Here is a 16,147-nt window from a genome sequence, read left to right as displayed (position 1 = left end):
AGTGCATCAAAGACAGAGAACCCAGTGTGATACACTAGACACATCATTTGTCAATCAGAAAAACAACTCTTTTATGTGGATTGATGTACACATTATAACACATTTTTAAACATACATTACCAAACGGCAATTCTAAGATTGTCTATTACGTCCCTTACTTAAAATCCCTTCCAAAAATGCAAGAATCAAGAATTCAAGGAGTCTATGTCCCTAGACCTGAATCCTAGAGGTGTGAGCGTCCACTGGGTCACTGGCTCACCAAATATTGTGCCGTATAATTCTGAACATTTAATCATAAGGATGATACTGTATTCCGCGTGAATGCTGGCAGTGTGTTTGCCAAGCTATTAAAGCAAATTGAAACAGAGAGAGAGAGAGAGAGAGAGAGAGAGAGAGAGAGAGAGAGAGAGAGAGAGAGAGAGAGAGAGAGAGAGATGCGCTGTCCCTTTAAATGAAGAACGGTGGGAGGGGATTTTGCCCTGAAAAGAGAGATTAGGGAGGTACTTACATGAATATTAATCAAAGGTTTTGTTCCTTAGAGACTTTCCGCAGCTGGATGTGACAGATCTGATAGAACCCAGAGAGGACTCCGTTCTATCACTTACAGAAAATTATCTAAATAATATTCTGTTAAAAAAACCGAAAGCGACATTTAAGCTGAGCCGGTTGAAATTACATTTTATTCTTTGAGGGAACGTCACCGGATATCATACAATATAAAATTCACATTTCCATTGCAGAATCACGATATTTTATAAACTCATAGTACGCTACAATACTTAATTTTTACCAGATAGATTCTATTTAAAACACCTTTGCCATGGACGCAATTCTGGACAACTTCAACTCGGAGAAACTTTTCCCCAATTCCAACCTGTTGGACCTTGAGGATTTGAATGAAACAGATTTTCTCACCAATGTGGTACGTTGTGATTCTGCATACTCTCGTATATAGTTTAAAGCATTGAATACTGTCTGCAGTCTAATGATAATCAATGAGTTCAAACTTTTGGTTTGACGTTGTTATATTGGCATACACTTATTGGTAAACCTCCTCACGTGTGTAACATATTTGCCATATTGGTAATGTAAAGCAAGCCACTCCAATATGGCAAAATCATTTTTTGCACATTTTAACACGCTCGCGTTGTCGCTAGGAACTATCCATAAATACGTATATATCGCTCTAAAATAGTTAGTTTGCTGTTGATGACTTACATTTGAGAATTATTTAATGAATGAAAGCTATGAGCCAGCAGTGTTGTTGGTTTTGTCGCTGGCGTCAGGTTTTGCTCTCTCCAGCTGGTCTCACAGTGGGCGTAGTTCACAAGTAGTTGGCAGTTCGATCGTTCGCACACCTAGCCTACTCGTCCGTGCTCCCGTTATCTTGGTTCATGACTCCAGCGGCTGAAATGAATGCCGAATCATTATTTTTGAACTGGGTAGATAAAATGTAATAAAGACAGTGTTAAAATAAATGTAAAAATCCTGAGTGCTACAGCATAATGTCATACAGTTGAAGAGTGACACAGCATATTAGTAGGCTACTGTATGTTCATTATAGTGTTGTACTTTGAGAATTCAATGTCTTTAAACATGTAGACAGAGAAGTACTGAAATTGATGAATTATCTGTAACTGTAAGTGCGATACTAATGCAGAGTAATGGCATGAGCATTTTTGTTATCTGCTGAATAATCTCTCACACAATCCACAAGTCATCCCTCACAGTGTTTCTGTTGACCACTCTGGAGGAATTGTGAAGATTGCAGCTATAATGTATGAAGTGGTCCTCTCTTCTAGAGTCTAGACACAAGTCCTTCCTTGACATTGGTGCATCAGAGTGTTCCACATTGTGAACACATTGGGCAGCAATGACTCCAGCATTCCGAGTTCAATAGGTGATTCACTGGCCATTTCACAGCTGGTGTCCATCACTGCTGCGGCCACACTGAGAGTGCGGTGTTGGTTCCAGCCCCTTGTGGGCAGCACTTGACATGGAGGGGTCCGATAAGGGTCCTGCTGGCATACGGAGGCCTACACACCCAGCTGTCTTTCAGCATTCCCGTCAATGGAGGGCCGGTGTTGGGCTGGGGCTCAATGGCTCGATTGTCGCGCCTATGCCCCGCGCGATGGGACGCAAGAGAGAGAGGTCTGTATGTTAGAGCAGCGCTCTCTGGGGGCTGGCTGCCCGTCTCACTGCTGCGTGAGGGTGAATGAGCTTTGTGTGGCTAACGGCATCTGCCTCCAGTGGCTCCTGACACAGGCCCCTGTGCAGGAAGGCTTCCTCCGTGAAAAGGCCCCTTTGTGCTTTTAATGGGGGCCGGCGGATCCTCAAGCCACAGGTAGATCCTGCTCACTACTGACAGAGAGAAAATTGGGAGGGGGCCTTTCAGTGGCAGGGTATCCCTTTCCCTGCCAGAACCAGGTCACTGGGGGGGGGGGGGGGGGGGTGCTGGGGGATGTTTTTTTAGATGTTTTTGGGTCCTTGAAGTTTTTACTGTGGCTCTTTTCGTTTTAACAGCCTGGAAGCCACTTGCACACCCACCCTGTGGGGTGTGTGCGAATGCCCTATGGCTGTGTGTGCTAGTTAAACTGCTGCAACAAGGTAACCGGTTTCTCATGGTGGGAGATCAGGATAGCAGTAGGATATCTAGCAGTCTATGTTTAAAGAGACACACAGTGTCCGATTTTGAATGTAACAAGGCACAGGCAGTCAAGTGATTGATTAATGAAACCAGTCCTTTCATTTTGAGTTGTATTAGTCAAGCCCAGGCCCAAATATATGTATGTAGCTACTGTGACCTCCCTCTAAATGGTATAGCAGGACAATGAATTGATACAGAAACCAAGAAAACTAGCTTCCCATTTGTTTCTGGTAGAATTAAAACACATCCGTCATTCGGGAAGTTCCTTTTAGTTCTGCTAGCTAATTTCCTTACCTCATTTCCTTACGTTGTGTCAATATAGAGAATGCAAATTGTAATTCTATTGATATAAGACTCACAAAGCAGTAAAAACAGATGTTGATGTATGTGAAACATAAATATAATCATGTATGCCATGAAAAATCAGTAACAGAAAGGTGATCTGTTGTTTAGTTTCCGATAGTCTGGCTACATAAAGCTACTAATGCTGTGTATGCTAGGTGTATTGACTTAGCAGTAGCAGTATCTAATATTACTCTGCCATACCTGGTCAAGATGTAAGATAACCGAGAGGTTGTTTTAATTGAGTGATCTTATCTTTTTTTAATAAATAAAATATGTGGCATTTAATAAGGTCATATTGATATCTAACACCATCGAGCTGGGCAGGATTGACAGTATTTGCCAGAAGGCAATTTTATGCTACAAAGATAAACTCATTTAATTATGGAAGGAGTGTATGGAGGCTTGCTGTGGAAAGAAAGGCTCATAGGTCTAATTACAGAACAGAATGTGTTTATTTGATGTGCTCATTCAAAAGTCACTATATTTGTTCATAATTTCAGGAACACCTTCTAGGCAAATTGGGGCAAAAGGAAGCTAAACCTATGACTTCCTGCTTGAAGGTTCTCGTCCTTAGTGTGGATACAAGCAGATGAGAAGTTTCTGCCATGAAGAGAGGACTTATTTGTCAGTGTTCTGCTCTTTTTCTCCGAAGAAAAAGGATCAACAGTCATGTTGATTTATTTGTCAAAGTTTCTGCAAACACCCACCCAGGGATCCACAGTGCCTTAAAAAATAAATGCTACTGTGCTTCATCGTTGTCAACTGCTACTATCATTGGGCATTAGCAAGCTAGAAATCTCCTTCACATAACAGAAGGGCTCTGCGTTAAAAAAAGAATCTGCAAATAAAACCATCTGTGTCTCCCTCTGTCTCTCCTGGAGAAGTCGTTATCAGCTGAATTTTAGACGGTTCATCACATGGGAAAAGTGGCTATTACGCTGCAGGACTGGATTAGGTCCACAAGCTTCAAAAGACTGCCTTTCACACTATCAGCTGTGCCACTAACTTAAATCAAAATTTGTAGCCCAGAATATAGCAAGAGTATCAGTGAAAGTCACGTACAGGGTAGAGGTCTAGAAAAATGGCTGCTGGATAATTTTAACTGGGAGGAAAGTAAAGTAATACTATACTTGGAAGGGGAAAAAACACACTAAGAAGACTGCTCGAGTGCCTGAGTATGTCCATGAATGTTAAATTGTTGGCATACATCAAGCCAAATCTGATGAAAAATGAATCAAAACTAATCTGGCATATGACAGTAAATGCAATATTAAGAAATGTAATTGACTGGTAAACTCAGCAACTCAAAGTTTTGCCACTTGCTTTTTAAAACAGTCCAAGCTGTGTTTTGCATGAGAAGTAATATAATATATATAATATAATAAAATGTGTTCACAGTGATAATTTTACATTAACTAGTATTATAGACATGCATATGCAAAGTATTTAGCGCTGGTGCCAGGTAAAAAAGAAGAACGCAAAGTAAGAAAATAATACCCGCACACTGCTATTAATTTATTCATTAAATTGAACCAGACAGACACCGTTTCGACCTGTTTGGCCTAAACAATATTCCCTCGACAGGCACGGCGATGCAGGGCTTTGCGATAGTTCAGAAGGAAGGCAGTGACGTCACAGGTTCGCCCCGCTCCAGTGCGAATGTCTCTGGGGCATATTCCGAGGGGGGCAGGTGTCAGGGCAGGGCCGCACCACATCAGATGCACCTGGATATGGAAAGAGCAGGTGATAGGGTCTGGCCTGCGCCGGGCCAAACCTGGCTCGGTGTCTGGCCCAAGCATGCCCGTGGTACTCTGCCGAGACCTCGCAATTTAGTGGGGGAGGAGCAGGCCCATCTGGGCCAGGAGGGGGAGGACCGAACATTCCTCCCCACCAGACGCTGTCAGGGAATCATTACCCCTGGCTACTGCTGTCAGTGGGCCGTAGCCAGCGGAGAGGGGTAAGAAAATATTATGTAATTTTCGCGATGCTGCGGCCCCAGTGAAAACCGAGAGGGAGAGAGAGGTTCCTCCGAAGGCACGTGCTGAGAAGTCTGTTCGCCTCCAGACCACTTCTCCTTTCTTCTGCTCCATTTTTTTTCTTCTCTTTCGCTGCAACATTAGTCAAGTCTGCAGCTCAGCCAACTGGGGCACCACTCCGTGTCATGCCTCCCCCTTCAGAGGATCCGTTTTTATATTGTGCAGAAGTCGGGAGGAATAACTTCACGGTGCACGGCGTTTCAAAGATGTCCTGGTGCACTTTGATGTTTCTAGGCAGATTTACGGCTCTGGCCAGTCTGCAAGCTTTTCTTAATATCTGCTGGCAGAGAGAGCTGTCAGCTGGCTTTTATCACGGTCTTGTGTTTCATCAGTTGGGCTTGGTACCACTTCTTAAAACCAGTTCTGGAATCATTCAAAGTAACCGGAGGCCCCTACTAGTCAATGTAGTGACAGTGTCAACAATGGCCAGAGGAGAATCTCCATGAATCAGTTGAAAGGCTTTGGACCAGTACCTGTGTGGCCATTTACTGTACATGCATTTTGAATATGTATTCTGGAATTGTAACTTTGAAATGTACTAGAACAAGTTGCACGGGTTCTCCCATGGAAGATTAAGGCATGCTTTTGAGATATTTATGAAAAGGTTAAACCTTAAGTCTTTAGGGTGTGTTCATGTCTCAACCCTGTACTAATTATCATTAATTCATGTTGGTGAACAGGTATGACTGTCCCATCCTGTCAGTCATGAGAACGTGAGTAAACCCGGTCAATATGAATGGCTAAATAGTGCTTTGAAAGCACTGAATTAGCTCTGGCTGACTGTGTCAGTGAAATGAAAAAATAAATGTTTGAGCTTTTGCGTCTTCTTATAAGCTTGTCATTTTTTGTTGGACTGTTTCTTGTCATGCTGATGAACTACAGACTTAAAATGTTTCATTTAATTATGTATTGTATTCTGGTCCATATCACTGCTCTTCACAAAAGTGTGAGGTTTGAAGAGAGGTTTATGTGCTGAAGTCAAGAAAGAAAGTATATGAAAGTCCAGATTCCTGTTTGTGGACTAATCCACGCACAGAAAAGAAATTGTAATACCTGTAACATAATTTCAGTTCATGAAATGGCGTACAAGTTAATAGGTTTATACGTTATTCTGAGTAATACTGGCCTGTTCCAAACCATCATGCAATGTTGTTCACCTGACAGATTTCTTTTGCAAGAATTCCCTTTGTGTTGAAGGAATCCTCAGTATGAAGTGCCTTTAGGAGCACCTTAAATGCAAATTATTCTGTTCAAAGAAGTGCCTTCTCTGGAATTCTCAACCTTTAAGTAAGCCAGAGGTGCAAGATTAGTCGCAGATACATGTTCTAGATTGTGCTTTTTTTTGTCGTGAAAGAACTGTACTAGGAATGCAGGCATTATCCCAATGGCGCTTTCAGAGGTAAATCTTTTTTTTGCCGAAGACTCACTTATTAGCTTCAGAAACCGCTCACTCTGTATCTGTATCTGCGATGGCTGCAGTGACCTCTCGCAGCGATGAGGTTTTATCATCGGTTCGTCCAGATGTCCTGCGTTTCGCAGACCGCAGAGACCCCGCACTTCACCCCGGTGACTCCTGGTCTGTCACGGGCCCGGTGACTGATATCGACCGGGACTGCTTTTAATGTGCTGGCCGAGTTTAGTCTCAGTCTTTCCAAATAAGTTCAGCATGTTGGAGAGTCTCTGGCAGAGGCATTCGGTCCACATATCAAACAGCGAACAGAAGAAGCCGAGCTAATTTGGAACATATTGCCGGGAGAGAGCTGGGCTGGGGGAAAGGCAAGTTGGGGACAAGAGCAGGGTGCAAGGTGCAGAGCAGAAGATTTGCTACATCTGCGGACAGAAGGGCTAGGACTGAACCAATGTCTTGATCAATCTCGTAGCACAGATTTCAAAGTTCTACTCCCTGCAGGGTTTGTGTTTCCTGGTTGAACAACAAATCTAAATTTGTCATATTTGAGCTCACAGCCTTTTGTAACTCCCCATGTGTAGCTGTACCGAGCTGCCCTCTTAAACTGGAATTCCAAATTACGGCTGGCTTCGTTCACAACCACACTGGTGGTGTTCCCGTTTCAAAAAAAGCAGAGTGCAGACCACGGGCGATTCCGGCTGGGCTTCTCGCCAGCTCCAGGTCAAAGTCACAAATTGCTGTCAACTTCGCTGGAACAAGGTCATATGTTCCCTCAGAATTCCAGGTGCACAATTTATCTGTGTGGTCCTGGAGCTTTCAGAAGATGAAAAGGGACATGTGTGTCGGCGGAGAGTGTGGTAAAATTCAAACCTACGGCCGACATTCCGCAGCAGTTGAAGCGCTTTCTTCAGCGCTCGACGCGATGAGCCGCTCGCACCGTGGCGAAATTAATGCTAATTTTGCTCGGCCGTTTTCGTTCCTCGCATAGAGAGTACCGTTCCTAAGAGAGCACCAGGAGAGGCTTGGTTCCGCTAAAGAGGGAATTCTGGAAAATGGAAGCTGCTGGAGGTAAATTAAGGACATGGCATATATCAGGTGTCTGGACCCGAACTGTGAGAACAATGAGCTCTGTGTGGGCCTGCCGGCTCAAGCCACTGTGCGTTTTTTTTGGTTCTGCACTGAAACGTCCAGCATGCCTTGTGCTCGCAGTCCCTCACCACATTCACAGAGGGGAGCCAGGGGGATGTGCAGAGGCTAAATTATAGACTGCTACTCTGCTACTTTACAGTTAGAAGGCCATGGGATGGACACTGAGCGTCTTGGTCTGCTGCAGCCCCTGGTCGCCATGACGGCCGAGGAATTTGCAGGTCGCCCGACCGAAAAAAGCCACGCCGCCCCAGGCAATTATGGGTCGTGATTAAAAGCTTAAGTCTGAGTCAGTGTCTTATTTTTTTTGTGGCTTCACCACCAGACCAGACATTGCTCATGCAAACTCTTTTTTTAAACTTTTGAAAAAGAACAACAGTTTCCTTGCATTATAATGATCCTCTCCAAATCTACCTCTGGCTACACATTACAGCCTATTAAAGCCCCTCTTGTGGAAATTGAGCTGTCAATCCGGTCCATAGCTGTTATTTCTCCTCTGCCAAACTGCACAGCGAGTAAACGTCACTATGAGGAAACACAGGGACACAGGGCTCTGTACTTTATAATGGGAGCGCTGCTTGCAGTGCATTGCGAGAGGTAGAAATTACAAGTGAAGTGCAGGCATCAGGGAGTCAAATTACAGCCTCCCCAACCGCAAGCAGTCAGCAAGGGTGTCCACATGATGGAGGAGACAATACCACTGCTGGAAGGAAGATGTGCTGTGGGTAGACCAGAACTGTTTAAAAAAACCCAACACTATTCTTTGAGATTTATTCCTGTCATAAATTCAGGGTTTTTTTTTGGTTGACCCATTGTCAAGTTCCGGCCCAGTTACACCGCAGTCATAGGCTAAATGTTCCTTTTGATTCCCCTTCCTGCAGTGCACCCCAAGAAACCGTAACTAGCTTTCACCTGCTGATTTGACTGGACTTGATGCTAAAGCTAGGGCGTGTTGATACAGGGGGTGACTCAGGCAGCATTCCAGAGGCTGAGTGACAGGGCCCCAGGAATGCAAGCGACGGGGCCTGACCTCCATATCTCAGTCCCCTCGGGGCTGTCAGACGTCCAATGAATCAAAGCCGTAATTGAGAGAGAAACAAAAGGATCTTTTCTCCCTACACAATCACAGCAAGTTAATACAGTATTTGGGCAGTTTCATTCTGAACTCAAGTCAGCAAAAAATGATTAATTACCAGTTTACATTTTTGGCATTATTTTATTTTTTTCAAATATCAGTGTAAACACAGTCAGAAACGCTTAATAAACTTTATTTTGGAAAGGGTATTCCCCGTGCACATCTTTGTTTTTTTCATCCGGAGAAAGAAAAGTCAGACTGTGTCCTATTTTATTACCCCTCCCCTCCCCCCCCATCCTTTTCCCTCCCCCTCTTTCTCGGTATGTGTAATAAATCTCTACAGAGGAATAAAAACCAATTTAAGTTAAATAACAGCCATTCCAGCAGGAAAAATTGCAGATTTTCAAACATTACTGGGCTAGCCCTCGCATTTTTGGCAGGGATTACCCCACATCGATAGCAACGCATTTCTTTTTCCAGCGTAGTTTCTTCCAGATAGCGTCGAGTGGAGTGCCGGCTTCCTCCACCCTAACCTTGCACTCCAGTTTGCTTAGATGTGCCTGCCCAGGGGCTGGCTAATCTGCATGCTCTGCTCTAATTGGCTGAGGTGGAGTCAGCCTCGCACGCATTGGCCAAACAAATGACTGGAGGCGCACGGGCACGAGGAGACTGTCAATCACACACAGCCAAGTTTTCATCATAGACTTTCACTGGCAGCATGAACAGCTTAAATATTGTTTCCGTTTATTTGTCTTCATTTGAAAAAGAAAGGAACTGCTCGATTCTTAACATGTGTGCGCGGCATATTGCTATTTTGAACCACAGTATTATGTCTGAGTGGCATTATTGTTGAGGAAAATTAAATAACAGAGGAAAGGAATAGGGGATATTCATTTAAGATTTTCTCTCTCAGACTCGCAGATTGGCAGCAAGTCCGTTCGCTGACTGTACCCAGATGGTGAATTGGAAACAAACAGTAAATGTTTGAAAGAAGACCTTATTATCATTACTACCTCTTTTTTTTTTTTACTGGCAAATATGTTCAGAGCTGTGCACACTGGCTGCTGAGACACCATCTGAGCAGTGTGTTCCAGACCATTAAGACGATACGGACAGAAATCCCACTCTGACGGAACATCTGAGCAATAAAGGGCTAGCAGCGTTTAGAAGAAGGTTAATATTGATGATGGACTGCGTTCATATAGTACCTTTCTTTTCAGTGTAAAACTCTCCTCATCAATGTTGGAGATTTGTTTAAATAAAAAGACCAGGGAAAGTGTTGTACACCAAAACAGACTTTGATAAGTCAGCTGGGAGGACCATCTGTGTGGCACAGGTTGGATCTCTCCAGCTCTGAATGTTTTCCCTGAGGTTAAGTTTCAAACATCTGCAACTTTTTTCCTGAAAACTTATCAGTACCAGAACCGAAATGGACAGGCATTTTTAATGATAACCATTTTCTCAATGTGTCTTTGCAAGAAGAATGAACTTTCAACTCTGGAACGGGTGTAATCTTTTTTTTAGTTGAACCTCATTCTTTCATTTTTCACTGTTAAGCAAAGACATGTGTAATTAAGTGATTGTCTCCATCCAAAGTATTAGACTTTGGCGTTTGGTTTGAAAGGCATTTGTTTTATGTTATACTGCATAACATTGCAGTTTCCTTTGTTGGGTCCAGATCCCCAGCACCACCCAAATGTGGTTCATAGAGTCTTCTGTTTTTTCCAGAAACCAAATGTCTTGATGAAGACAATGCCCAACTGGCGCTATTGTGTGCTTGTTTGAATTTATTTCCTGGTGTGGAAAGGGAAATGGCCCACAGCAAATGTCCAAGCCATTGGTCTTCACTTTGTACTTTGTTCTTTTTTCTTTCTTCTCTGATTGGCTCCGGGATTCCCAATGGGACTTCAGGATTGTACATGCAGAGTCTTGGCATGTCACATAATATTCTATTTCACTTCATTTTATCTGACTGATCAGGGCCCACCAGCTACCCTATGTGGAGATGCTGGGTGGCTGCACTGGCACCTTAAAGGCTATTCCCAGTGGGTTAAAAAAAAACATTTTGTCACAATGTACTGTGTTTGTACTGCCATTTGTATTATTAATAAGTGCCAGGAATCATAAAAAAGTTTTTTTAGCAAGTTGGAATGAAAAAGTCGGGTTGGAGGAAGAGTATCTAAGCCACCGAAAAGTTTAGCCAGCCCTGTTTTTCAGCTATGTGAGGCACTGCTTCTCCTCAGAGATATTTTAATAACAGGGTGTCTAGGAAGAGGATAGCCATTCCCCTCCCCTCCAGAACACTTCCTGCCCTGCCCAGTGAGACTCTACCCCACACCATCTGCCCCATCTGGACCCACTGGACATGCAGGGACCAGAGTAATTGCTGGCTTGAAGGACAGAGAGGAGTTCTGCCTAATATGGGTTAATAACTACTTCATGCACTAGGCAATTCCAGCATAGCAAAGCACTACATTTTCCCAAAATGATAAAGCACTTCTACTTCATTTCGCCTTTGCAGACTACGGTGCTTTGTATATCTGTGTGTCCTTAGCACCACTTAAGCTGTTTCTGTGCATTATGTGTTATTAGGGGGAACACACTCTGCTAAGACTCTACACAGGTACTTTGCTGAAGAAAATAGCTAGACTAAAATAGACTAGCTCGAAATTACAGGGGAACGGCTGTACGCTTTCATGCTTTTGTGAATTTAATTCTGATCGGAAAATGTGGAATGTCATTCATAATTTGCACCTGTTTCAGAAGTAAGGTTTTTATTTTATTCCATTTCATCAAAAGAAGAAAAAAAACAAAACTTTTTGGTGGGGCTCATTCAAAATATGGAAAAAACAACATCAAAGCTTTCAGGCCATCTATTTTTGTCTCATTATCATCTGCAGCATTGAGCTATTTTCTTTTGTGTGGCAACACCCCAAAACAGTGATTTTTCTTTTTTAAGCGTTTTCCTGTTTACATTACTGAAGCGGCCGGTACCAAATCATCCTGTGGAAGATCTGCATGCCACACCATTTGAAATGAAAAGCTATTTTTACAGCCTTAATATTCACAGAAATATTATGATTGAGAAAATGGGTCCCTTTTAAAGTAATTCTGAAGTCTATTTCAGTGCTGGAGCCCAGTGTGTCAGCATCTGGAGCTGCATGAGTTGCACTCTTGGGGGGGCTGAAGAGGGGGGTTGTGGGGGGACCTGTGGTCCTCTGTGGTCAGGAGCTATTCAGCATAGACTTATTTTAAATTCTGGCCAGAATTCTATAGCTGTTATTTTACTGTGTGAAAGGAAGAATTAAAATACAGAGAGAAGGCCAAATAGAAACTGGAAATAGAAACGCAAGAAGAATGACCATATCGCTGAAAGTGTCAGGGTGATGACAGGCTGAGGGGTGACTGGTAGATGTCCTCTAGTGGATAATGCTTTTAATTAAAATTGTGACGACGTTTCCGTGGCAACGGTGTTTAGTCATCCGCAGCAGTGCATCATCCCATAGGTCAGCTGAGTTATCGAGGTATAAATCTGGTACTGCTTTATAAAGTGCAGTCAAGCAAAAACAGTGGGATAGTCCTTTTGATGAAATTTTGACTTTGTTTCAGGTATGAACCCATTGTAGGAGAGATATTCACAAAGTGTCAGACCTCGTACATTTGTTCACATAGTACTGTAGTATGTTAAATATATTAGTGAAAACCAACAGTAGCTACTATTGTTGCTGAAAAGATGAGGATGTCTGAAAGAAATATGAATGCCCCAGCCAGTCACAGTTATATCCTGAAACCAAACAACTGACAGATTAAATATAAACAGTTGAGTAATGTTTGTTCACTTTAGCAGCTATAATGGAAGTCATGTTCCTCAAGGTAAAAGAATCGCTCAGAACTGTTTGGATTTTCCTCTCTTACAAGCACATCCGTAAAGCAACAGGAACCTTGGGTTGCAGATGAAAGAGGGTGGGACTATTCATCAAGTTACGCATCTCGCCATGGTGATCCGTCTTTTTTTATTTTACTGTCACTTCATTCAATATGCTGGTTTTCAGCTTTTCTGTTTTTCTTCATTTTTTTATATCTTAATTACTATAATAATATCATAAGATTTCCACTAAACAACTGTTTTGTTTTGTTTTTGCTGTAAAATCCCGCAGACCAGCTTAAAAATTGAGCTGGTCAAGCTTGGCAAAAGCTGATCGAGCGGGGTATGAGCTGGTTAACCAGCTAGTGCTGGTAATTTGCCTGTTTCAAAACATAACTTGAGCTGGTCAAACCTTGTCAAGCTGGGAGCTGGTCTGAACTGGTCAACCAGCTAAACCATGTCGAGCTGGGAGCTGGTCTGAACTGGTCAACCAGCTAAACCATGTCGAGCTGGGGGCTGGTCTGAACTGGTCAGCAAGCGACCAGCTGTTTCCAAACCTAGTTTGAGCTGTTTTTTACAGCAGAGGAGAGAGGAGAGTGAGACCTTAGGAACCCCATATTGTGAAGATTTACCACATGGTGTTAATCACTGACTTTTATGAACCAATCAAAATTATATTTATTCACATGCCAAAATACAATAGTTGGTCCAAATCTGTGAGTCATTCATTTCAAAGATGATAGTTCCAACAATTTTGGGCATGCCCTAAGCCTTGCTCTCCTATTATTAGGTAGTATAACATGACTATTGCCTCTGCAAACCTGCATAGCTCTATCATTACAAAAGTCAAATAGAATAAAGTGAATTATAAAGAGTGGAAAGCATCTTAGTAGGATTGAATGCACCGCCCACAAATGTATTCTCGGCCTCAGTTAAATATTAAACTGTAACACATGTGCTTGACACTTTCACAGAAAAAGTGGAAGATTACCCTGGGAACTTCCAGGTGAACCCAATTTAGGAATCTGTATCAGCAGTCCTAAGTGTGAAAATGTTCTGTAGTCACATACTGTATATACCCTGCTGAAGCTAAGTTTTGAAACAGCTGGTTGACTGGTTGACCATTTCAGACCAGCTCTAAATGCTTTAGCTGGTTGACTAGTTCAGACCCGGTCCCAGCTTAACATGGTTTGACCAGCTCAAGCTGTGTTTTGAAATAGTGGGTAGCTGGTTGACCAACTACCAGCTCAGACAAGCTACCAACACTAGCTGGTTGACCAGCTCATACCCAGCTAGAACAGCTTATGACTAGCTGGGCCAGCTTAGTTTTTATGATGGCCAAGCTGTCATTGCTGGATTTTACAGCAGGGAAGTTAGGACTCTGTATGCGTCAACATGTTCTGTACTCACGTATGTACTCAAGTGTCAGCGGTGTGCATCGGGGGCAGGCAGTAGACGTCAGACGTGGTGGACGCCCCTTTCGCACATACACAGCTGCGTCGCTCCCACGCACGACTGCCAGCCTCAACAGGATGTACACACAGCCAGGTTCCTTCACAGCGCTGCCCTGCCCCTCGTCAGCAAACACACCGCTCACCAGGGAAAGCTGCTCATATTGACACACAGCAGTAATGATTCTTCCGTTCATTTCCGCCAACACGTTTCATAACAAGACTGACAGAAAAGATGCCAATTATTTACTACTGAATTTACACAATTTAATCCAAGTTTTCAAATAGTACTTGATGAGTGCATTTTTTATGGCACATTTATAAATTTGATAATAATTAGAATATGCTGAAGATATTGGGATGAAATGCTTTTCGTGATTTTCCGGAGCAAGTTTTTAAACCATTTTTCATCCCTGTTCTAATCTACTCTGCACCTTTTTGAATTCTTTGTGCTTTCCATGCTGTTTCTCTCCTTAGCAGTTGCAGTATTCCTAACAAAGACTGGTTTATTTTTATGTTCAGTGAAAGGAACCACTTGACTGTGAACCAAGTCTGATGAAAAGAGGCAGTATGTATTGAATTAGGCCAACAAAGGTTTGCTCCACTGTTACCAGTGAGGTTGGCTACATCTTCAGATCACCTGTTTTCATCAACGTGTTTGGCTGACATAACGGGCTGAAATTAAATGCATTTATCAAGCAGTTCTGGAGGCTAATGCAATTGCCCTGTTTTCAGGAGTAGGCTGTGTCGGTTGCCTTTATTAATGGTGTTATTTGAAACAGCAAAGCCCTTACCCAGCTATGCTGTTGGCCTTTCTGTCAAACAGTATGTGCCAACAGGCTATTTAATTATTCCCATGGTGCGCTTCATTAATTTCATGTCTGCATCATCAGCAGCTGCTTGATTGCTGATTTCCAGACATTAAATAGCTTTCATTCCACAAATGGAGAAGAGATATGGATTTTAAGGCTTTTACTGCAACTGTATGTTTGTGTTTATAGGGTAACTACACTCTAAAATAACTTAGCCTTGTGGTCTTTCTCGCAAACTAAAATAAAATAAAAATCCCAGCAAGGTTAATTCACAGTTTCTGGCTGTGTGCTGATTCATATTGTACTGTAAAAATTCTGCTCACACCGGTGGACTTAATTTCCTCACCAAGCAATTAGAATTTCATTCCTCTCAAAGTTAAAGTGATGAGGTCACCTTCAGCATCAAACGCAATAGTGGTCAGTACAGATTTTCAGGGTGCACAGTTGTGGTCAGGAGGTTTCTGAGATTGCTCTACCATCTTTTACTTCTGTCATATGTCAACATTAAATCATACAGTTGCATGGGCACTGGGTATGTGGTAGGCCACTTGGTTGTCTAACCAAATCACTCTTTGAAATACCGAAATTGGCACACCCTACATGGATGGCAGGATGCTATTCCGCTTTATTTTATTTTCTGCCATCCAAACTAATAGTGAATTGACTTCTGACAGGGTGGGCCAGCATATAGCCATGTGGCTAAGAAGCTTAAAGGCTGAACCTGGAAGGTTGGTGGTTTAAGCTACAGTGTAGCTACAGTTAGCCCCACAAGGGGGATTGGTCCCTGTTCGCCATTATCAACTGTATGTATGTTGTTTTGGATAAAAGTGTCAGCTAAATAACTGTAATATGATGACAGAAGAGGATAGCAGTCTTGAAACTGTAGGATCCTATAAAACAGCTGATCTTCACATAGCGGGATAGCTCCTGCATGTCTGGCAACATAAAATGCGCATTGTTTCTGGTCCATTTCTCCAGTAAGACTGATTTATTTTGCCCAGGTCGTGGAGCTGACCCCGGGACCTCTGTGCGGTGCATGTGCTGAACTGCGTTCTGAGGCGTGTTTACACATGTGCTCAGCTTCTTCTTCTTCCTCTTCTTCTTCTCCTGCAGCACTTCTCAGAGCACATGGAGGACTTCTCCAACGAGCTCTTCAGCAGCTTCTTCGACGAGCACCTCCTGGCGGAGAGGAACCCGCTGATGGACATGGAGCTGGAGCCGGCCAACCCCGACATCCAGGCCGAGCACAGCTACTCTCTGAGCGAGGACTCCGCCCCGCAGAGCCCCTCCGTGCCTATCAAGATGGACGAGGAGGCTGGTCAGTTTATCCTCGCCCCTTTCTGTGTGCCTCGTTTTCATTTT

General features: G+C 43.1%; 1 protein-coding gene across 1 annotated transcript in view; it reads left to right on the top strand.

Annotated features, from left to right (window-relative positions):
• The first annotated feature begins 576 nt into the window (after positions 1–576).
• The window catches only part of creb3l1 (cAMP responsive element binding protein 3-like 1), a 40,811-nt gene continuing 25,240 nt past the window's right edge, over positions 577–16,147 (top strand). The window contains exons 1-2 of the mRNA XM_061246069.1: positions 577–922; positions 15,899–16,103. Of these exons, the coding sequence (XP_061102053.1) occupies positions 821–922; positions 15,899–16,103 (307 nt within the window). The 5' untranslated portion in view covers positions 577–820. The remainder of the gene's footprint in view (positions 923–15,898; positions 16,104–16,147) is intronic.

Source organism: Conger conger, chromosome 6 (assembly GCF_963514075.1).
Source record: "Conger conger chromosome 6, fConCon1.1, whole genome shotgun sequence".
NCBI lineage: Eukaryota > Metazoa > Chordata > Actinopteri > Anguilliformes > Congridae > Conger > Conger conger.
This window is presented reverse-complemented; position numbering and strand designations above follow the sequence as displayed.